Raw genomic sequence first — 23,630 nt, 5'->3', positions numbered from 1 at the left:
TGGGACACAGGATTCACCTCCAAACCAGCTGTCTTCCTAGCCCCCCACATTAAATCAGTTTCTAGCAATGACTAGAAGGAAGCCGCTAGTATTGAACCAGTGAGATAATTTTATTTTATAACAAGTTTTTAGCTATCTCTTTTGAATAAAAAGTACAGCTACACTTCCATTCCAGACAGTAATAGGAAAAGTGATCAAGTGGCTCTTGATGGATCATTGGAGATAGACCCACCATATACACCCACCGTGTTCAGAGAACTCTTCCTTCCATCTGATGCATCCAGTTTATATTGCTGTGGTCAGATTTATGGTAAAGAATCTGCCTGCAATGCAGGAGACCTGGGTTCAATCCCTGGGTGGGGAAGATCCCCTGGAGAAGGGAATGGTTATCCACTCCAGTATTCTTGCCCGGAGAATCCCCATGGACAGAAGAGCCTGGAGGGCTACAACCCATGGGATCGCACAGAGTTGGACACAACTGAGTGACTGACACTTTCACTTTCATCAGAGTGTGGGAGGATGCTCTCTATTTGAGTGGGGCTACACTGTCATGATTGACAGTGTCTTCATTTACCTCCTTCTCATGGTCCCTTTTGGGCTAATGAGCAACCTTCCCTTTTCCTTTCTTTAAGCTTTTGATTTTTCACTTGAGAATGGGAATTATGACTGTTTTCAGGTATTTTCTTTCAAGTCAGTATGGCTACACAGGGTTTGGTTTTTTTAATTTTTTTGGTGGGTCTCTTTCTTTTTTTTTTTGGTTGATGTTCACTCTTTCTGGGTCATTCTGTGTGCTTTAGGCCCGGAAAATCCTGCGGGAACTGAAACATCAGAAGCGCTGTGAGGAAGCCGTCACCACCATTGCAGCATATTGGCATGGCACCCAGGTAGGCCAGAGACCCCCCAGGATGGCAGTGGGTCAGGAGTGACGTGTGGAACAAGGGACCCCCTCATTCGGGTTTCACTGGCTTACGCTCCTGAGCACGCATTTGCCTCTCGCTCTTTCCAACATTTTGGTGTGGGGTGGTGGCTCACGCTTTTGTTTACTGTTTGATGGTGACGGTGTCTGTCTTCCTCTTTCTCCACTGGGAACCAGCAGTAACCTTTCTTGCCTTAAACTTCTCTGTAAATCCTTTTCAAATGCATCACAGGCGCGAAGGGAACTGAGCCGGCTGAAGGCGGAGGCTAGAAATAAACATGCTATTGCAGTTATTTGGGCTTACTGGCTTGGATCTAAGGTACTTGAAATGCATATCCCATCACTCCCATCCTGGAATCTGCGATAATCAATCCATGTTTCTAGCATCTCAGGGGATGGAGTCCCACGGTTAACAGTGGCGCATGTCTAGCAGCGAGATTTAATAATCCTGGAGATGTTTGTGCCAACAGAGCACGTTAGGAAGCTAACTCTAAGCACGTGTAGGCAAAAAAAAGACTAATTGCTTACTAATGAGGTACTAGCATAGCTGCTCTTTTTTTTAAACTCTCAAATAATGTGCATGTTTAGTTTGGGGGAGTTTTTTGTTTGTTTTTTACCCCCTTGTTATGTCCTGGCGGTTTTCTAAAGGTGTTTTAGTACGTGGCGGGGGCATGATGGGAATGTTTAATTAAAATTTGAGTTTTGATTGGTCCTTGTAGCATTGATAATAGAAATGCCTTTAATGCATGCTTGGCAAAAATATTAATCCATGAATGAAATTGGTTTTTAGGCTCACTGTAGCCGCTATTGATTATTATAAGCAAAATATTATATGTGAAAAGAATGATCATCTGTGATTTAGCAGAAAGCTGTGTTCAAGCAAAGCTAGCTGTAATTGCCCCTGAAGAATCCCAGGAATTTCGGCATCAGCTGTTTGTGTTCAGAAACAAAGGCCTCCTGAAATGCTCTCACTAATCCCCAGGCAGAGTCGTGGGCTCTGTGAACATTTCACATACCCCAAGGGACGAGCATTTTAGATGTTTTCCTTACTTAGAAAATCAAAGGTCATCTCTGCTAAAAATGTGAATCCCAGTTAGAAACTCAAATACTAACATAGTCCTATGTTTTTAAGTCTACCTTGTCAGCGTTATAAACCCATATTGTGAGAAAAATCAGAAAAGTCAACATTTGCCTGCATAAAGATCATAACTTGCCACAAGCTAACCAAAGTTGTTCATTTGTGTTTGCCCCTGAACATCTGTGTGGAACCAGCTAGTTCCTTTTATAAACTGAGGGAACTGAATCAGAGGCAGAGGGTCTCTTGGACAGTGGGATTTCTCCACTGAGTAAACTCATTTCCTGGTCTCAGTAATGTCATGTCATGAAACATGAGTGCCTGTTTTCATCTTTTAAAATAACATGCCTCACATTAATTTTTCCCTCAGGTTGATTTTTAAACCTATGAGTTGTTTTCACTTTTTATCTTGCTTCTGTATATGTCACTGTTTGGGGCCCTAGCTAATATTGAATTTTGATACATGCTACTTCTAATTTTCCAACTGCAGAGTTTTTGTGGTTTTTTTGGAAGTTCAGAGACACAACCTTTATTCCTTCCAGTTTTCTAAATGGTTGTTCACAAGGGTTATCTTTTTATATGTTCAAGTGAATGGACTTGGAAATTCACTCTATCTTTAGCCCCATGGACTGGCAGCAGAGAGGAGTCCACAGAAATTATTACGTGGCACTTACAGTTCTGAGGCTTTGATGAGGGAGGGAGTGAGAGAATGTGGATGAGATGTAAGAGGGAAAGAGAACAGGGGAGAGAAAAGGAACAGAATGGAAGTAAGGGGGCAGGTGGGGAGTGTTTCCCTCAGGTACCACACGGATTGTCCTCCTTGGAGACAGAGTCTCAGTGCCCTGAAAATACGCCAGCCTGACACTGATGCTTTGGATTTAAATGATTGTGCACCATTTCTCTTTCATTCTGAAATCCTGTTACATAAATTGGCTCTTCTGTTTGGTGGGGTGTCTTTTTCTGGTCATTTGTGCTATCTGCATTGGGCTGTCTCTTTTATTTACCATCTAAAACATTCTAGGCTCGAAGGGAATTGAAACGCTTGAAGGAGGAGGCTAGGCGTAAGCATGCAGTTGCTGTCATTTGGGCTTACTGGCTTGGACTGAAGGTACTTCCTCAACCTCTTCTTTCTGTCCACGGTGACTCGATGTAGCCTTTCTAGCACCTACTAACCCTGACCAAACGATCAATTTTGCTTGCTGATGGTCTGCACAATCTTTTACAGTGGCATCTTGCCTAATTTGGTTACCTTTAGAGAGCAATACACTAAAATTTTCTGATTTTATTGCAGTGTTTTTCTTTAAGTAATAGGTTTAAAGTAATAGCATATTACTTAAATATATAATGTAGCATATTTTATTCTTTGTTATCCAAATTATATTTGATGTCCTTTTCATGAGGATGAAGTGGTTTTTTTTTTTCCCCCCCATTTGTGATACAAAGTTATAGCAGTTGAGCTAAAAGCTGACCCACTGTCTGCAGTGACCAGCCTGGGGATATTGGGCTTTTGTTTCCCTTTATCCTTCTATTCTGTCCCATTGATGGCTTCTGGAGCAGAGCTTTCTTCAAAGTGGCCATCATTCTAATTGTTCAGCGTAGAAACCAAAGGGTATTGCATAAATGTACAGATTTTGAGAAGTAAGACCAGCAGTGGATCATTCAGGTTAAAGAGAACTTTAGATTCAAATGCCTTCTCATTTAAGGCAGGGTTTATTTCAAAGAAGTTCTTACTGCTTGAGGTAAGGATGCAGGTACCTAAATATGATTAAGCTCTGGAAAACCTTGAGAATGACCTTTAGGCAATACAAGGATTTTGTCTTCCTAAGAGTCAATAACTCATCACTGTAGGGAGCTATTTATAATGTCATTGGGGGGATAATTAGGCCCCTTTTTGATATTTGCTCTTCATTCTTTTTACTTTAATACTGTAATAAATCACTTTTTTCTAAATATTTGAATATTATCCAGGAAACCATTAACTCTGAATCTGAACTGAGTTAGCAGTATCCATAAACTCTGCTTTTAAGAGTCTGCATTTTTCCTGAAAGTTTAGCCTATAACTTTGAGTAAATTAACTTTTTGATTATAATGAATATTCATCAAATTTTGAAGTAATTAAGAAGTAACTTAAATATGAATTTAAGATGTTCTATTTCAAGAATTGAACAAGTTCTGAAATGACTTTTTTAAAGTCAAAATTGAGAATTTTATTTCCCGTTTTATTCACATTCTAATTTGCATCTAATTTTCATAAAAGGAAAGAACAAACAGCATTGAGTCAGGAGTTTTACTCTCTATAATGCTCTGTACCAGCAACATCACATTTATCTTTGGTTTTCTGGATTTAACTAACTGCACATATGATTTTATATTTATTATAATACTTTCATATTAAGAGTGTGTGCTCTCATCTTATAAACCAAATTCAGTTTGTAGGTGAATGCTATTTTGGTTAGTTAACTGGCCTTACTATAGACATAACTGTCTTTTTCCCCCAGTTTCCACAAAACAGGAGTATTTTAATGTGTTACCATAAAATTATTATACGATTAAACTTCTTTGAAGTCCAAAAATGTAGTAATTTTGTATTTTTATATTTTTTTAAAAAAGAATTTTGTTGATTTGAACAGTAGTTTTGCCCTTTTAAAGGATTTGATTCTTGTGGAATTATTACAAGGTGAACCCTTTTTAAGACCCCTGGGGCCCATGAAGGGAACCCATTCTGTGTACCATCTTGTTACCAGGCAAGATGTGTGTAGCTGTATTTCAGGAGAAAGGGCCTGTCCCGTATCACAAAGCATGTTGCATTGAGCTCAGTTACAATGACATTCAAGTGTATATAAATGTACATTCAAGTACATTTCTAAGGATATGTTTTCATGAAACCTCACTTTAACTTCTCTGCTTTTGTATATTTTTATAATTTTAGGAGCCAGTTAATGAGTATAATTTTTCTTCCTGTTCCTTTTACCCTTTTAAGTTTAAGATTGAAGGGAATCCCCTAGTGGTCTAGATATTAGGACTTTACACTCTCACTGCTGAGGGCCTGGGTTCAATCCCTGGTTGGGGAACTAATATCCCATAAGCCACATGATGAGGCCCCCCCAAAAAAACAATTTTTTTTAAAAATAAAATAATGAAACATAAACTTAAAAAATTTTTTTGAAATAGTTATAAGCAACATGCTGCATACTAAGTCACTTCGGTAATGTCCTACTCTATGTGACCCGGTGGACTGTAGCCTGCCAGACTCCTTTGTCCATGGGATTCTCCAGGCAAGAATACTGGAGTAGATTGTCATTTCCTTCTCCAGGGGAATCTTCCTGACCAAGGGCTCGAACCCATGTCCCTTATGTCTCCTGCATTGACAAGTGAGTTCTTTATTGCCAGCACCACCTGGGAAGCCCCTATAACCAACTCCATGACTACAAGAGAAATGATCATCAGTAAAGTGAGATATGAATTAAAGGAAGAACAGCCTACATGGTATATAAGAGAATTTTTAAACTTTAGAAGTCCATAGGTGTAGAGAATAAGTCTGGTACTCAAATGCCCAGAGGCACCAGGCAGGTCACATGGATGAGGGAAGTGACAGATGAAAGGTGGGGAAGGAACACAGGCCTCCAGCAACGTGGAGCAAGCAGCTGTCTTCCAAAGGCTGCTCAGGTTCACTCAGTTCTTGCTGTGTGAGAGCTGTGTGAGAATGGGGCTTGGAGAAGGAAATGGCAACCCACTCCAGTGTTCTTGCCTGGAGAATCCCAGGGACGGGGGAGCCTGGTGGGCTTCCATCTATGGGGTTGCACAGAGTTGGACACAACTGAAGTGACTTAGCAGCAGCAGCAGAGAACTGTAAGAGAAATCTGCAGTCTGAACTCCTATGTGAAAGTCAAGTTAAAGTGCATATAAACTATTTTTCAACAAATTGAATTTGGTTACTTGATTGCTAGTTTATAGCCCCTAATACAGAAATATTTTGAACATGTGCTGTTAAACCCAGAAAGCCAAGATATAAGAAAAACATACATACTGTCTACATTATTCAAATAGGCAAATATTTTTCCAGATTCTAACTGTCCCATTTATAGCTGGATGATAAACATTTTAAATATTTTCCCCTCAATTATGAAACTTAACTATCATTCATTTATTTGACAGACACCTCAGTTATTTGTTAGACACTAGCATACAAAGTAAATATGACAATACAGCAGAGAAGAAATAGTAAACTAAAACTAATACGGTGTCTTAAGTGCTGTGATTAGTATTAGTAGAAAGTTTGGTGGGAGTAGGAGTGAGAGAAAAATTAATGTAATTAAGTGGAAGATAATGATCATTCAAAAGCTTCCTTTTACATTCTTATTTTTAGTCATATGCCCTTCTCAGTATGTAGTACTAAAGTCCTGTCTTCATATGCAAGGCTTTTGGAAACAGCCATATATTTCTTCAGGCATTTCTTACCTTTGAAGAACAGTTTGAAGTGAAAATTACCTTATGTAATTTTTTCTGAAATGTATTTTGATTTTTGATGGATTTGCAGCTATGCCTGTACAGTGTTTCTCATCAGATCTTCAGGCTCTTTGAAAGCTAGTTAAGAGGATTTAAAACATCAAAACATTTTGGTATTATCTTGCATCTCTTAATTTCTTTTCCTCTGACTTAAAACCCACTGTCTCAATATGCTTCAGTTACTTTCTTATATCCAGAAAGACACTTGTAAATTTATTTCTTCCACTTAATTGTTGGTTTTAATAGAGCTGTGTCATCTTTATGGGCATCTGTTGGCCACACACTAACCTCTGTATACTGCTGCTTCTTTTTAAAGGTACGCAGGGAGTACAGGAAATTCTTCAGAGCCAATGCCGGCAAGAAAATTTATGAATTTACGCTTCAGAGAATTGTAAGTTTATACTTTATATATGGCTAATTAGTATTATTGGGTTAACTAGTTCATAGCACCAACTCAGCAGTATGTGACTTACCTGGTAACAGTTAAATCCTAATTGTGACATTGAGAGTTTAATATGACCTTTTTTTATCATCACTCCTAAAGTTCAGGTAAATTGTGTCAGTAAGAGGCCCATTAAAAAATATTAAATATTCTTTTTTTGACAGAGAGAACATACTTTGGGAAAAGTGAACCCAGGAAAGCCATATGTCTCAATTCAGGCCACTATGACAAAAGTGCCATAGACTGTGTGGCTTAAACAGTAAACGTTCATTTCTCATAGAGGGTGCTAGTGCAATCTGGGTCTGATGAGGGCCTCTTCCTGGTCTCCTCACATGATGGGAAGAGAAGCAAACTCTTTCCTGTCTCTTCTTATAAGGACATTAATCCCATCTTGGAAGCTCTGCCCTTGTGACCTCATCTCAACCTCATTACCTCCCCAAGGCTCCATCCCCTAATACCGTCCCATTGAGGGTTAGGGTTTCAGCATAGGAATTTGAGGGGAATGCCAAGATCTTGCCCTGCTAAACTGCCATGAGCCACTGCAGAGCAAGTTGGCAAACAGACTAGAGGGTGAGGGGTGTGGGAGAGCGAGGCTGTGCCCTGCTCCCAGGATGGATTCTAAAGTTCTCTGTTTTTCTGAGAATAGATGTAGTGCTGAAGAGTGTGAACTCTGGAGCCAGCTTGCTCCACCACTCATAGATTTGAAAGCCTCATTTTGTCATCTGTAAAGTGCGGATAGTAATAGCACTTGACCTCACCTCGTAGAGTTAGGGAAAGGGTTCAGATGAAGTCACACCGTAAAGCTCCCATAGTGCCTGACCCATGGTAAGTGCTCTAGAGCAGTGCTGTCCAGTAGAACTTTATGTAGTGGCAAAAATGTCCTGTATCTTTGTGGTTCACTAGAGTAGTCACGAGCCACGTGTGGCTGTCTGTTAGACATTGGAGCTCTCTAGTGTTGACTGGTATTCGTACTGGTGATAATAATAAAATTAGTATTCACATAGGTTATTTTTCTTTTTCCTGAACCATTTGGTGGAGCTCAGATTTCTCCAGCCAGTGAGAATAGTAGAGACTTTTCAGAGGAGTTACAAAGTTTTATGGACCAGAACTTGCTGAATTCCACTAAAGACTGGTTTCTTTGAGTCTGGTTTGTATTAGACAGTGTTTTCTTTTTCTGGTGTATTTGACTCACCTGATATTTTCTGTCAAACCCAACACAGGTGCAAAAATACTTCTTGGAAATGAAAAATAAGGTGCCTTCCTTATCTCCGATAGATAAGAATTGGCCATCGAGACCTTACCTGTTCTTGGATTCTACTCACAAGGAGCTAAAAAGGATTTTCCACTTGTGGAGGGTAAAAACCATCTTTTTATGTTTTTTCAAAGATGTCTTGCCATCTGTTTTGAGTGTTTGCGAAGGGTGATGTAAAAGCGGGATTTTGAAGTAAGAAGCATGCTTGGCTATCTGTGAGAATTCCCAGAGCCCTCAGTGCTCCTGTGATGTCTCTAGGACTGCATTGTCTTTCCTGTCCAGATTCTAGTTGCTTTCAAGTAGTTCAATTTCTTGTCTTCATCTTTATGTGAAGAAATACTACTGGAGGTAGAAATAATAAAATTTGAACATCTTCGTGTGAATAGTAAAGTCTCACAAATTATATGAGCTTACTTTCTACATAGAACTACATAGATATACATGAGAACATACACGTTCTGATGGACTGGGGGGAAAAACTCTGAAGTCACCCAAAAGACATTAAAGAGATTAGAATTGTCTCTCTGAATGAAAGGGAAGCTGAAAATCTATTTGATTTGGCCTTAATTTTAGCTCACTTAATTTTACATGAGCACATAACATGTAATTTAGGTAGTGTTCAGCGTGGACTCCATGTGGTACTTGTATAGAGGTTGACTTTATTTCAGTAACTTAGTTGGTATATGGAACGGTACAGTTATTTGTCATTTGGACAGAACGAAGGTTGAAGGGCTTGTATTTAGTGAGTGAGCAATTGATGGATACATCTTCCAGGAAACTCTTTCCTGCTCAGTGCTGGGACTTGTTCTTAGCTGAATCATATATATATATGTACAGAGAGACATTATCACTAATCAGTGTAATGATTGTTCCCAGCACAGCCTGTGGAATAAAATACCGAGTCCTGCTCTCTGACTTAGTGAGTCAGTTTGGCAAGATTCGCCATTACCTCAACATTCATTTCCCCCTTTGAGTCTGATACAGAAACTATTTCAGAAATAATGATGGGAGGTTGTGAATACTAGGCATCTGCTCTGCCTCTCCTTCCCCCGGCTCCTGAATTTTACCCTTACCTCCCTTGGTGTGGGAGTGGAGAGAGAGAGGGATGCATTTATTCCAGGGGTGGGCAGTAATGCTGATGATCCTTTATATGATCATGTGGGTGATTCTCACCCATCCGTGAACTGGATTTCTTGGAAAGTTTATCTAAAGAAACTGGTCCTGCTCCTCATGCCATCCCCTGTCTCCTTTCATTACAATCTCAGAATCAGTGTGAAGGGGAGATTTCTCAGGTCCTATGTCCACATTCAGGCTTCCCTGGTGGCTCAGTGGTAAAGAACCTGCCTGTCAATGCAGGAGACTCAGGTTCAATCCCTAGGTTGGGAAGATCCCCTGGAGAAGGAAATGGCAACCCACTCCAGTATCCTTGCCTGGGAAATTCCGTGGACAGAAAAGTCTGCCAGGTTATAGTCCATGGGGTCACAAAAGAGCCTGACATGACTGAGCAACTAGACAACAAGAAACAACGTCCATGTCATGAAATGGTAATGGAGGATTTGGAGCATTGCGTTTCAAACTGTATATCATATTTGTGAGTCATGAAATCAATTTAGTAGTATTACTACCAGCATTTTGAAATGAAAATAACAGGATACACGACATGTAGACAGGATAAGTGCTGTTTTGTGAAGCTTTTGTGTCGATTGTATATATGTGTGTGTATAAATATGCATGCTGGGCTGTGATGAACCATGTTTTTCTTCCTGTTGGTCTCTGAAAGAGTGTGGATGTCTGTCCAAGGGCTGACGTAGTGGGAGGAAACAGTGCTCCCAGGAGGGCCCACACCAAAGAAGTTCCTGTATGTTTTGAAGAAGCATCGCAAGTTCTGCAACACAAATAGTAGTTTTTATGACATTTTCCAAGACCAACCTTTTAAAACTCAAGAAGGAAAAATTCTCTTGACCTTTTAAATGAATATCTCATACACATTTACTCTTATTCTTACTGCTGTTAAATTGGTTTAGCATATTTAAGGATGAGTAATGATTTACTTATATAAGCGATGTCTTTTTTTTCTTCTTCTTCTTTTCATATCTCACAGTGTAAAAAATACAGGGACCAATTCACAGACCAACAGAAACTTATCTATGAAGAGAAGCTAGAAGCCAGTGAACTCTTCAAAGACAAGAAGGCTTTATATCCATCTAGGTATTATGGTTTTACTTTACCCATAAAAATCAATATTTTTAAAAAGTTTCTCAAATGTATTTGTAGGCATTTTCTAGTGGGATTTTATTTTAGTGACACACGGGTTTTTAATTTCATGAATTATTTTGAGATTGGCTGGATATGTTGTTCAGTGGCTTAGTTGTGTCTGACTCTTTGCGACCCCATAGACTGCAGCACACCAGGCTTCCCTGTCCTTCACCATCTCCCGGAGCTTGCTCAAACTCAAATCCATTGAGTCGGTGATGCCATCCAACCATCTCATCCTCTGTCGTCCCCTTCTCCTTCCGCCTTCAATCTTCCCTGGCATCAGGGTCTTTTCCAATGAGTCGGCTCTTTGCACCAGGTGGCCAAAGTATTGGAGCTTCAGCTTTAGCATCAGTTCTTCAGTGAATATTCAGGGTTGATTTCTTTTAAGATTGACTCGTTTAATCTCCTTGCAGTCCATGGTACTATGAATGTAACACATTTGAGCAAGAGCTTTCATACTTGGCATACTTAGAGAAAAAAGATCACATGTGTTGGTTTAACTCCCTTAGCATTATCCTAAACACTTCCTAAATAGTTAGAAGTTGTCACTTAAAATAAAAATTGTCTAGGCTAATAAGAGATTTACTTGGTAAATTCCCATTCGTTTTCCATTGGTTTCAGAGACTGTCTGGTTTCTGCTGACAGTCTACTGTAATCACCATTCCAATCTTCCCACTTTAACAAGCTGGGTCAGAATCGCCTTTGTAAGATAAATGAAGAATGAGCCACTCTGTCACTTTCTGAGCGTTGCCTAGACAGTGGCCTGTAGTGACCTTTGGTCAGCTAACTCATTGCCTCTGACTTCACTGGCCTCTGCAGTGATTTCAGTTCCTTTATTGTAGACATCAAGTACTCAGTAAAAGAAGGAAAACCAGTTGCAGGTTTGCCAAGTGAAGTTCTTGGTAAAAACTGCTTTATCTGAATGTGCTTACATCTCCCAAGGTCATCATTCCCACCCCACCCCACCCCAGCCCAGAATTCCTATCCCTTTCGTATCTAGTATTTATAAAAAAGTAGATTGTACAACTTCAAGCCAAATCTATAACACCTTCTAGCTTTTTCCAAAGAATGTCCTAGAAATAAAATGCATTATATGCTAAGTATACTCACATGGACTGCATGTGATCTGGGTGCACGTGTGTTCTCTATGTCTGCCTGAATTTGAAAGCTGTTCTTCTTAAAGGATTAAATGAACGTAAGTTGCCAAACTCATTTGCTTTAGATATTTTAGTAGCACAGCTTACTTGGTTAGCTGATTTGGCTGCTTGAGGGGGCATACACTCCCCTCAGTCAAACACGGTGCCTAAAACCAATGGTATTCAAAGTGGCTGCTGGATAAAGCATATTCAAACAGGTAAATAGTCTGTATGCTTTCCTCACCAACTTAATTCATTCAGCATTTTCTTTGCTGCTGCTGCTAAGTCACTTCAGTCGTGTCCGACTCTGAGTGACCCCATAGACGGAAGCCCACCATGCTCCCCCGTCCCTGGGATTCTCCAGGCAAGAACACTGGAGTGGGTTGCCATTTCTTTCTCCAATGTGTGAAAGTGAAAAGTGAAAGTGAAGTTGCTCAGTCGTGTCCAACCCTTAGCGACCCCACGGACTGCAGCCTACCATGCTCCTCCATCCATGGGATTTTCTAGGCAAGAGTACTGGAGTGGTGTGCCATTGCCTTCTCCGAGCATTTTCTTTATGTATCTTTAAATTGTAGAGTAACCTTCTTAATTAACATTCCCTGTGGATGATTCCTTAGAAACTGGAAGGAGGAAAAAAAAGAAAACATTTTTGAAGAAACAAATTTCCAATACTATTAGCACTTTGTATTATTAAAAACATGTTAGAATATGAACAACCACCCAAAAATGTTAATATCAAGCCAAGGCCTTTTGGATGGTTTTACTAGTTTCCAGGGACGGTGGCGTGCTGAGCCTCCGGCATTAATTGAGGTGGAATCGTGTACGCGCCCACTCCTGTGTGAAGCGGCAGCTCTTAGGGGTGCTGGCCTTTCCTATCCTGGATCTGTGAATCCCTGACCACCTACGTGGATTTTCTGCCCTGATCCTCCACCCACAATGCAAGCATTTTAAGTTGCATTTGCAAATTGCCAGAACTTTATAGCTCAAAGTGAAGCCATGGTTTTTTCTAGGCATCTTTGAAGAAGTCACCCCACAAGTCTTTAGGAAAAGATATGTTGGTACTGGGTGCACAGTCGTGCCTCTTGCAAGAAGGAGTTTGTTTGGAAGAAAGCTGCTCCAATTCTGAATGTTTACCTTGGCCACTTCTGTCCATTTAGGGGCATATCCTAAGAGGAGAGGCCAATTTTCCTTCCACACATGGCCAGCTTAGAGCCAGAGTTATATGGTAATATTAAGTGCTCCAAAGTTTTCTTCTAAAGTGGTTGCTCTGGATCTGTTCTACCCCCTAGAAGGTCTGTCGATTTTCTTACTCTTTGTGAGAAAATGAAAATTTTCTTTGGCAGGAGATGATAATAATCTGTACTCTTTTTATCATTGCTCTGTACTGTTTAAAGGCGTTAATGAATCCTGTGTAGGCAGCTGTTAACTTTATATTAACAGATTGGAAGAAACTGCCTCTTCCTTCCCATGAGACCATGCACCTGGGTCTTGACTGTCCTTCTTGGGAGAGATTTCTGTCTTGGTTTTACCATGTGATGAGATTTTTATCAGTCTTACCAACCAAATGACATGTTCACATCAAAAATATAATAAAGTTTGAATTTCAGAATCAACCAACCCGTTACCTTTTTCTAGTAGTACTTCCATCTGAAACCATTTCTAATGTGAGGAACTTTTTTCCTTCAGTGTTGGGCAGCCATTCCAAGGGCCTTACCTGGAAATCAACAAGAATCCCAAGTATAAGAAACTCAAAGATGCCATTGAAGAAAAGATTATCATTGCTGAGGTTGTGAACAAAATTAACCGTGCTAACGGGAAGGTAAGAATGCTAACCCTGGAGACCTGTAATGACAGTATTTCAATTGGGACAGTTTTCTAAATGTTAAAATCTGCATTGCAGAAAGACTCGGACATAGAAAACAAACACTATTATCGAAAGGGAAAGGGGCGGGGAGGGATAAATTAGGAATATGGGGTTAACAGATAAACACTACTTTATATCACATAGATAAACAGCAAATTCCTGCTATAAGGAACTATATTCAATGTCTTGTAATAATCTGTAATGGGAAAGAATCTGAAAAGAAATATGTAGACAGAGTGTATGTATAACTGGATCACTTTGTTTTACATTTGAAACTAACACATTATAAATCAACTGTACATCAAAAAAACTTTTGCATTTCATATTCTCTGCAGAGTTACTGTGAAGGAAGCTATTTTCTCTTGCCTTTAAGCTTAGGTGGAATTTTGCTCATTCTCTGAAAGTTTTGCAAATTGAAATAGATTGTCTATGTTCTTTAGTGTATTTTCAGTTTACATAGGTGTGCAGGCTGAAAAATACTATTGTAAGATGTGCATTTCTACAAATAACTAAGGCCTTAAACACATGGACAGTTTGGGGGTGTTTTTGATCTTTGGGTTTATATCCTTTTTGTTTCGTTTTCTTGTAGAGTACATCCCGTATTTTCCTCTTAACAAATAATAATCTGCTTCTTGCTGATCAAAAGTCTGGACAGATCAAGTCAGAGGTTCCCCTGGTGGATGTAACCAAAGTATCCATGAGCTCACAAAATGATGGCTTCTTTGCCATCCACCTCAAAGAGGTAAAGCTTCAACTATTGATTTGACTGAAAGATTTCTGCATTGGTCCAGTTTCTCAGCCATTGATTTAAGATTTTCCACATGTGAATAATCCTGTTACTTGAAGTTTTTATATCCTTCTTACTGATCTGCAAAATTGGGCTATATTCACTGTTACCTAAAATCTCAGGCTTCGTTTTTCAGTAACTAAATAATATTAATGACTTTTATTGACTTGTTCACTTGAATTCTCATTTCATACCCAGTTTATACCCAGTGTAATGTGCATTATTTTGAGACTAATGCCTAGAAATATCAAGACATTTAAAATTATGCTTCCTTGTGTTGTTTCTTGTATCTCCTAAATTGTTAAATGTCTTCTTGTCCGTACTTAATTTGGGGAGTTTTTAATTAAAGGATGCAACTATAGTAAAACAACTGCCTAATAATTCTGACCTGAAGATTTTTTGATGTCAGCTTAACCAGGACCGCCTGGCTTGAATTGAGCAGTTAAAGTGTAGACTCTGGCATTGGTGCCATTAACTTTACAGTGACTTTGGCCAAGGTATTTAAACTTTAATATGCCTACCTATTTTTTCTTCTCTTAAAATAAGAAAATATTAGTACCTACTTAATAGTGTTGTTATAAGGGTTGAATGAAACTATGTAAAGTGCTTATTAGCATAGTGCATGTCACATAATAGTCACTGAATAAACAGATGTCAGTAAATATTAACATATATAGAGACATATACTTAGCTAATAGATAGTCTATCTAACTGATTTTGAACTTAAAAAAAAAACCCATAAGCTTTGTTCAGCCTGTTTTCCCCACTGTGGATTTTAATCTAAGGGAGCATATTATTTCATCAGTGAGTCTGAGCCTTGATTATATATTAAAATATGCTGGTGCACAGGCCATTTCCCCAGTCCAGCCAAATCAGAGTTTCTTGGAATGGGGCACAAGCACCCTATTCCCAAAGCTCCCCGGGTGAGTCCCTTGTGCAGCTGAGGTTGAGCCTCTGCCCTAGAATATTTGTTGCAAGCGTTGTTGCTGCTGTTCTTATTTTTTTAACCAAATCATGGAGAAGCTTTTAGAACAGCGCTTTCAGGATGAGTTAGGCCAGTGCTTCTCTAACCTGAGCAAGCAAACAGATCACATGTGGGCCTCACTGTGGAAGCATCTGCCATAAGCCTGGGGTCAGGCCTGACTCAGCATCCGCTTTTCCAACAAGCTCGCTGGTGGTACTTCTGGTCCATCAACCAGCTTAGGTGACCTTACTAAAGTGCTCTGAGTAAGTTAGAAGGAACAATGACTGCTCTTGTCATCATTGATTCGGAAGACTTAACACTAGGAGCTGATGTTTTAAAGAGACTGTGAATGTATTTTCAGCCAAACCTGTAAACACGTACCTCCCAAGCTATCTTTAATTACAATTAGCCTGACTCTTGGTTTGTTCTTTCAGGGATGTGAAGCAGCTAGTAAGGGAGACTTTCTCTTCAGCAGTGATCACCTGATTGAAATGGCCACTAAGCTCTATCGGACGACTCTCAGCCAAACCAAACAGAAGCTCAATATTGAAATTTCTGATGAGTATGTTTATGAATTTTTTGAGTATGTCTTTTCAGTTTCAGCTTTATTGTTTTAGTTGAGGAACCTGGTCTCATTCATTTTTACAACTACTACTTATTGAGTACCGAGTATGTGTTCGACATGTATTCTAGGTGATGGATGGGTAGCGAGTGACACTGACCAAGTATCCACGTTCACATGCCTGACAACCTAATAGAGGACACAGATATCCACAAATGAAATAATAAATAGGTGGCGTGACTTTGGTTCGTAATAAATGCTGGCAGAGGAAAGAAACAGCAGATTAAAGGTCAGAAGGTGTTATTTTTGATAGGGAGACCAGGGAGGCTGCTTTGATGCGGTGACATTTGAATTGAAACTGGAATCCAGGGAGATGCCTTCCAGGGGAGGCAGCAGGTGCAGAGGCCCTGAAGCAGGAGTGAACACTGTTAGAGCAAAATAGGGAGTGGGGAAAGACCCTGGAGCAAGAGGCAGGCTCTGTGTAGAGCCTAGAGTTGAGATTTTACTGAGGATGATGGAAAGCCACTATAGGCTTTGAGCAAGAATGTGACATTAGATTTATGATTCTCAAAGATCTCTCTGCCTGCAGTGTGGAGAATAACTATAGGGAGGCAAGAATGAAAGCAGAGGGAATAGGAGCTTCTCCAAGCTGTCGGGTAAGGATGATGAGGCTTAGGCAGGGGTGTGAGTGGGAGGCTGTGAGAAGTAGTCAGGTTCTGAATGTAATTTGAAGGAAAACAAGAGAACTTATTAACAGATTGGGTGTTAGGTTTGGGGCATGAGCCCAAATGGTACCATTTAATGCAGTAGTTGACACTGAAGAATGAGGGGTTCGGGGGTGGCAGGGGTGGGGGAAGTCAAGAGTGCCATTTGGGAATGTGTTAGGTATTTGATATACCTTTTTTCACAAAGTAGAGTTATGGAATAAGCATTCTGGGTTGACAAGGGTTCACTAGTGTTAAGACTGCTGTGAATCTGAAATCTGCTTTTTTGGCTTCACATTAGGGCTCTAATTATAGAGACCTGTTATTTGCATGCAGGTTGGAGCATCCCTCCGTTTATTAAATCTGTCAGTATGAGATCACTGGAATGAATTTTAGTTACTATGTGGATTGATACTTAATTGATTACTTTTCAATAGATTGTTTACTGTCTGTATATATACTTTCTTGCACGTAGAGTAAAATTTGCATCACCATATTGCTCAGGAAATGATTTTATTTTCTAATTAAGATTTTGCCTGCCTATTTTATTTCAACTCTTTTTAAAAATTTCTCTAAAATAAGTTCATATCCATTCCTGTCCCTTTGTAAGCCACACCAGCTCTCCTTGATATACTAGGTTTGACAGAACCTTAGGTTCACTGTCTGTTCATTGTATACTAGGAATGGTGTTTAGATGGGGATAGAGGGTAAGGGGTGGTAATTGACTTTTATGTATACCCTATATTGGAAATTGCAATTTAAACAAAATAACTTTCCTTATTATCAAGTCCTTTCTCATAAAACAAAAACTTAGGAGAAAAGATATGGACCAGTTGGGTTCTCGTAAATTAAAATGTTAACCTGTTCAGGTTGTTAGATCTTTAAACTCTTAGTTGAACTATTTCATAACTCAGGAAGCTGGACTCCTATTTTAGTGGGACTGGTCTTCCCACACCTCCTGGAAAGGTTCTTTGTGTTCAGACGTATTGGTATATGGATGAAGCAGCTTCACATTTGGTTTGCTATGTTAATACGGCCATCTTTACAGAGAAAACCACACCAACATCCAGGCCACTAAGGATTGCTGCTTTTAGCACTTCCCAGACTGGCATTCTGAGAATACTGCCTTGGCAGGATGTTAGTAGTGATGTGCTGTGAAGAGATGTACTGGCCTTCACTGCAGCACTTCCCAGAGCTTCTGCAGTCTTGTTGTACACGATGACTCTCCTGAGGTGCCCTGTGTCAACCACAGAACCCCTCCAGCAGCTCTCACAGTTTGTGTTTGAGGCATTCGATCTCAGAACACTACTTCCAGGTGAAAAGGACCCTGCTTGTCATAGAAGGGGTGGGGGTGATATTCTAAGTGTGTAAGTTTCCAATAAGCATGCTTGTCTGAACGAAGATTCAGTGTGGCCATGTGAAGACAACAATAGTAGCATTATAAACCAGATCAGAACACCTTTACTTCTCCTATTCCTAATTATTGGTCAGTCTCATGAAAAGAAAATAGCTGATGGCGCCTTGCATAGCACCACAGTCCCTCCCTAGGCAGCACAGTAATCCACATGGCAGAACAAGGCTCCCATGTAGCCTCTGCTTCATAACCTCTGGGAGCCCTTAAGCAGGGATTATACACTTTTTTGGTGAGCATTTTAAATTTCAACAAAATTTTACAGTCATGGACAAGCATGCCCATGATGTCTTTTTTGTGAACTGTACAGACCAGTGTTGTAAACAGCATGCATTTCAGTGACCAAAACCTCCCTCAGTGCATCCTTTTTAGAAATAGAAGTAGGTATCTAACAAACCCAGTCTCCAAAATCATTGTAGATAAACTGGATGTCAGCTTACAGGAGGAAATCCAAAGGCCTGCTTCCTCCTTAGAGCAGTTTTAACCAGCATGTATAGACATGAGAATTGAATTCATTGAGAGACTCAACTGCCTTGTGATCTCCAGTCCTTAAATTCCCAAACTATTCAATCTGTAAGTAGATTACATTTTAAGAATAACATTAAACAAGATCTGTAGTTCTTCTAAAAATGAATCGGTAGTATTGAAAACTAAAGTGAATTTTTTTCTATTAAATATTTTAAATATATGTATATATGCATACGTACATGTAATACACACATACACATGTATCCTTTAAGTTATACAGTTGTTTTTCTGAATATTTTAAATGCAAACAACTAATCTGTACTCCTTTTTCTGTGACATTCTAAGTGGTTTTGATGCTCTGAAATCATGCATCTGACATGATTGTTTGCTGGAGGATGGTGCATCCTCACTGTGGGCCAGGCTTCAGTTTTCTCTTCTATGAGAGATAATAGTACCCTTACCTCATAGGATTGTTTTAAAGTTGAGTTAGTATGTGTAACTTACTGAGAACAGTGTGGTGCGTGGTAAACGCTCAGTAAGATTTAGCTACTGTTATTTCTGGAGTGAATCATGGGCATGAATTGCAGACATGGAGACAGCTGGTATATGCTTAAGTTGTTGGGAAAAGAACTTTCCTCTACATTTATTACACTGCAAATTGTCTTTAAAAATTAAAATGTAAATATATTTGATCTTTTAAATGTATGTATTTGTGTTAAACTTGAAAGATTTTGTTTTTCCTTTGAGGCTCATAGATTTAAGTATGCATGCTAGAGAGAGATCTCAGGCGAATTTGGAACTAGAACTGCTTTTTTAGTGCTTTCAAGTTGAAAAGAAACAGCCCATCTAAAGCTCAGATGTACCACCGTTGAGTACAAGCTCATGTGTCACGTTTCACTCCAGTACCTAATGTTTGCGAAACATGGGCTCTTTAGACCTTGAAGCAGAGACTGACGTGTACAGAGCAGAGCTATCGTGGGTGCCAGTGAACATGTGACCTACCACATGCTTTTTAGACTGACTCATTTAATTATACACCAGTAACTCAGAAACAGTTCCCTGAGAAACACACTGAAAACATGGTAATGCTATCCTGATTCTGATGGTAGAGAGAAAAGAGCTGGGGAAGCCTGGGTTCCAGTACAGCCATGCTGCCCGTATGCCTCCCCCGTGATGCCTCAGACACCTCATTTCATACACGCTGTGCCTGTTTCTCACAGCGCCCAGCCCAGGGGAAGCCAGTCATATGTCTGTTGTAGGAAGGTGTGACAGATAGTCTTGTGGGCAAACGCTTGACTGCTCCTGGTCTGTGAAAGGAAAGATTTGAACTAAAATACCATTTTCCAAAGTGAACTGCTTGTGCCACTGGTAGGATAAGAGGTGTCTTTAGGTGTGCGTGATACATTTTTAAATTTTTATAATGACATACGTGTGTGTGTGTATACATATATTTAAATGGATATTAAAAATATAACTGGCAGATCAGACTTATGATTTAATCATTTTTATTCTGTAGGTCATAGCTATTTTAAAACACAGTTATTTAGTGTATAGATATAAAAAAAGTAGTGTAGGAAGTGTGTAAATATCCAATATTTGGAAACCATAGTCTGGAGTGTCTCTGGACCTGTTCTCTGTATTTCATTTTCTCAATTTGTTGATAATTTTACTATTTTTGCTATGCAGAAGTGGAGAAAAATGGGGAAAATAGCATGTTTATCTTTCTATTTATATTTTAAATGTGGAAATAATTATTCATAGTCCTTCTTGCTGTATAGGAATATGATGAGCTATTGAGCTTGAGTTTACTTAGGGCTAAATGGTGGCCGTTGGAAGCAAAATGCAATGTAATACCTGATGGTATAATCCTCTGGCTAGAAGGGCTGATGGAAAGGGGAATACTTGTCAAGGTAAATATCCATTAAAAAACAAAGGCTAGTGTTCATGTAATCATCAGCTGTTCTGTGTGTACTTTTCTTTAGTTTGTCTTATTCTTTCCTCCTAGGTTCCTGGTGCAATTCAGGCAGGACAAAGTGTGCGTGAAGTTTATTCAGGGCAACCAGAAAAACGGGAGTGTCCCAACGTGCAAGCGAAAAAACAACCGCCTCCTTGAAGTTGCTGTCCCTTAACTGGCATCTCCTTTCTGCTTCCATGGACTCGTTTCTTTGTAACAGTGCAATTTGGTTTTGTTTTGTTTGTAGTTCATTGTATGTTGGGGAATTGCCAAAGGTTAATACTGTTAGAGTCCCTTGGCAAAATAAAAATATTTGACTAATCAATTTTTATTATTGGAATAGTTTTAACCCTTAAAGTACACATTCTGCCCTGGGACAGAATTGTAGAAACTAACAGTATCTGTGCCATGTCATGTGTGTTCTTTGTTTAGTCATCATGTTAGATTTGTGTGCCCCAATGCAACATATTACTCACAAATCATTAATACATCGAAGTGTAGGAAACGGTCTTAAAAGATAGTGCATCCATTCATCACCTATTTATTGAATGCCTACCCTGTAGGCACTGTACTGGGCGATACAAAAACTTATTACTAGGCCCCCCACCTTTTTTTTTTCCCTTAAGGCCATTGTGTTCTGGTTGGTTTGTGCTGGCTTTACCAGAGCTAAGAGTTTGAAAATGTTGAGACCAGAACAGTTACTGGTGATAATGGGCAGCATTCATTAAGAACCCTGTAGGATGGTCTTTAACAATATATACTTCAAGACAGGCTGGTCCTAGGAAGTAGAAATATATGACTGGGTAAAAATGCCTCTACATGTGGTTTCTATTTGAAAAGAGAAAACTGACATTTGAACAGGACTTTTAATTTGTTCACATCTCTTATCAATGCTTTTAAAACAGTAGGAAAGAGTAATTCTTATTTTAGAAAACGTAACAGAAGCAGTCCAACAAGGTTATATTTTCCTTTTTCTGATAAGCATCATATATGATCCTAGATATGCTAATACCTGCAGAGTGCTGTTTTCATCCAGATTTGACTATCTGTTTTAAACATCTAATAAGGGAAGGACTTAAAGCCTTTCAGATGGTGGTAAGCATTTTCTATGATGTGCAGTAAACATCTGAGATCTTTTTTGAAAGTTTTATTTATAATATACATTTTGTATGAGAGAGGTGATTAGTACAGGGTGCATATTTTAGTCAAGGATCAAAATGATGTGTGTTAATTTGCAGGACTATTTTTACCCCAAAATTTACGGTTAGGATTCATTTTGAAAATCACATTTTAAACTTTGGAATCAAAATTGTTTCTTATTCGGGAGGATAATGTATATACATTGGTATGTTAAATAATAAAACTGTTCAAATTTGGTGCCATTTCCTGGATCACAACTGTATTTTTGTATTTCAAGCTATTTTCTTAAGTTGTGTGTCAACGTATTATCTCACGGAAAGGCTTTACAATCCAAACTTTACATGTTCTCTGTGTAATTGAATTTCACTTACCTTTTATAAACCAGAAACAGTCATTGAAACTATTTTTCTGGGGATTTTCTTTTAACTTTTGTACTTAAAAAAGTTGTTCCTGTAAAAAAATCCTCAAAAGCCTTTGTGCTTATTGTTTCCAGTAGAAGATATAATTGCTTTCTTTTAGTCTTTTCCAACATGTATCTAAAGTGGTAGATTGATGATTCCTGAAATAGGTGAGTAGAAATTTGGAACTGAGAGGTGGGTTTTTTTTTTTAATGCTTTAAAAAAATACGTAATGCATTCCCATTGTTTGACATAAAAAGAAGTATGAAAAGACATGTAACACAGATTTTCTATCCCATCAGTCACCCATTTGCTCAGTTCCTATGCCTTCCTGAAAAGTTAGCTATTGTTTTCAGTTGGTTTTGCTCTACTTTGTTAAGTTGCTCAGTCGTGTCCAGCTCTTTGCGGCCCCACAGACTGCTGCACACCAGGCTCCTCTGTCCTCCACTGTCTCCCAGAGTTTGCTCAGATTCATGTCCATTGAGTTGGCGATGCTGCCTCTCTCTCGTCCTTTGCTGTCCCCGTCTCCTTTTGCCTTCAGTCTTTTCCAATCTTTCTTTTACTTTACTTTATGCATATGCTTACAAGAGGAAATAAAAACAGAGATTCTTACCTTCCTCCTGCTTTAGTAGACAAAAGCTAATATATTATAGATATTGTTCTTTACTTTGCCTTTTTCACTCTTCATTCTTTGTACCATATAGTCTTCCATTATATGGATGCACTATACTTTATTTATCCAGTCCCCTGCTGATCATCATTAGGTTTTTTTCCTGAATGGAAGCTTTCAGGGCACAGCATTGTTGACCAGACCTGCCTGTGCTGCTCACCCACGTCTCCCCTAACTAGAGATTACTGATAAGCTGTACTGTTACCTACTGTAGCCGGTGAGCATCCACTATTTGTGTATCTTTGAATTTCTGTCACTGTCCTGCAGTGGAGAATTAAAGTACTGGTGGCACTCCAGATTTCCTGTGTACCCTAGTAACACAGCCCTAACTTATTCCCAACCACCACTTGGTTGCCCAGCCCCTGAAGTGTCTTGTAGATGTTGTGCTTGAAAAAATTAACCAGGCAGTGAGGACTAAACATCAGACCATGATATTGCCGAGTTTCTGCATTGTTGACACAGTTACCCTTGACTTTGACATCCATCTACCATAAGGCAAGAAAGGAACTTGGGGAAGGTACTGACTTAAAGGCTGGATACAGCTTTGTGGTTTCATACTCGGATTAATAACTTGGACCCAATACTCAAATGGAAGACCTTCAGCTGCAGTTTGAGTGCCTTTGCTCGTACTCCAGGGGATACGGGGCCTGTCTGTAATGGCAAAGTACCAGGGCCAAGGGTTCTGAGAACTGGGCACATCCTTAGAATTGAAGGTTTGGCTGAAATCTAAGAGAATAAATGGTTTTATTATCATGGCATTTCAAGTAATATGCTGAGTGAGAACTCTCAAGTTCATGTAATTGAGTATAATTATGATAATTACAGCATGGTTTAAAATTCTTTGAAGCTACATATAATAGAAAACAGCGTTTGGGGTTTTTTTTCTCTCTTTTTATATGCTGTTTTTCATGTATTAGGTAAGGTAGTTTAGGCCCTAAGATGTTCAAATAGCAAGCACTTTTTGAAATGGTGTAAGTTGCTGGTAAATTCCATAATGGTCTATTCTTTTGCCAAAAGGCATTGTAGTAGGAGCCTTTGTTTTTTAACTAGGCATTGTTTTTCCATTAATACTGCAGTACTCAGATTCATGAAAAGGAAGGGCAGTAGCCTGCTCTTCTTTCCTCC

The 23,630-nt window shown here is 39.2% G+C and overlaps 1 protein-coding gene across 5 annotated transcripts in view; it reads left to right on the top strand.

Moving 5' to 3' along the window:
- Positions 1-21,838, top strand: part of MYO1B (myosin IB) — a 196,940-nt gene extending 175,102 nt beyond the window's left edge. For 2 of the 5 annotated variants that reach the window (XM_088828730.1, XM_088828743.1), the window contains 10 exons: positions 798-884; positions 1,149-1,235; positions 3,013-3,099; positions 6,814-6,888; positions 8,160-8,294; positions 10,293-10,399; positions 13,270-13,402; positions 14,037-14,189; positions 15,633-15,760; positions 20,349-21,838. In XM_088828730.1, the coding sequence (XP_088684856.1) occupies positions 798-884; positions 1,149-1,235; positions 3,013-3,099; positions 6,814-6,888; positions 8,160-8,294; positions 10,293-10,399; positions 13,270-13,402; positions 14,037-14,189; positions 15,633-15,760; positions 20,349-20,472 (1,116 nt within the window). In that variant the 3' untranslated portion in view covers positions 20,473-21,838. The remainder of the gene's footprint in view (positions 1-797; positions 885-1,148; positions 1,236-3,012; positions 3,100-6,813; positions 6,889-8,159; positions 8,295-10,292; positions 10,400-13,269; positions 13,403-14,036; positions 14,190-15,632; positions 15,761-20,348) is intronic. The other 3 variants (XM_088828728.1, XM_088828734.1, XM_088828741.1) reach the window with 3 other exon arrangements.
- Positions 21,839-23,630: the final 1,792 nt, after the last annotated feature.

This window comes from Moschus berezovskii, chromosome 2, assembly GCF_049115385.1.
Source record: "Moschus berezovskii isolate FMDL1 chromosome 2, NW_MosBer_1.0, whole genome shotgun sequence".
In the NCBI taxonomy this organism is placed as follows: Eukaryota; Metazoa; Chordata; class Mammalia; order Artiodactyla; family Moschidae; genus Moschus; species Moschus berezovskii.
The sequence above is the reverse complement of the archived record's forward strand: the minus strand, read 5'-3'. Positions and strand labels throughout refer to the sequence as shown.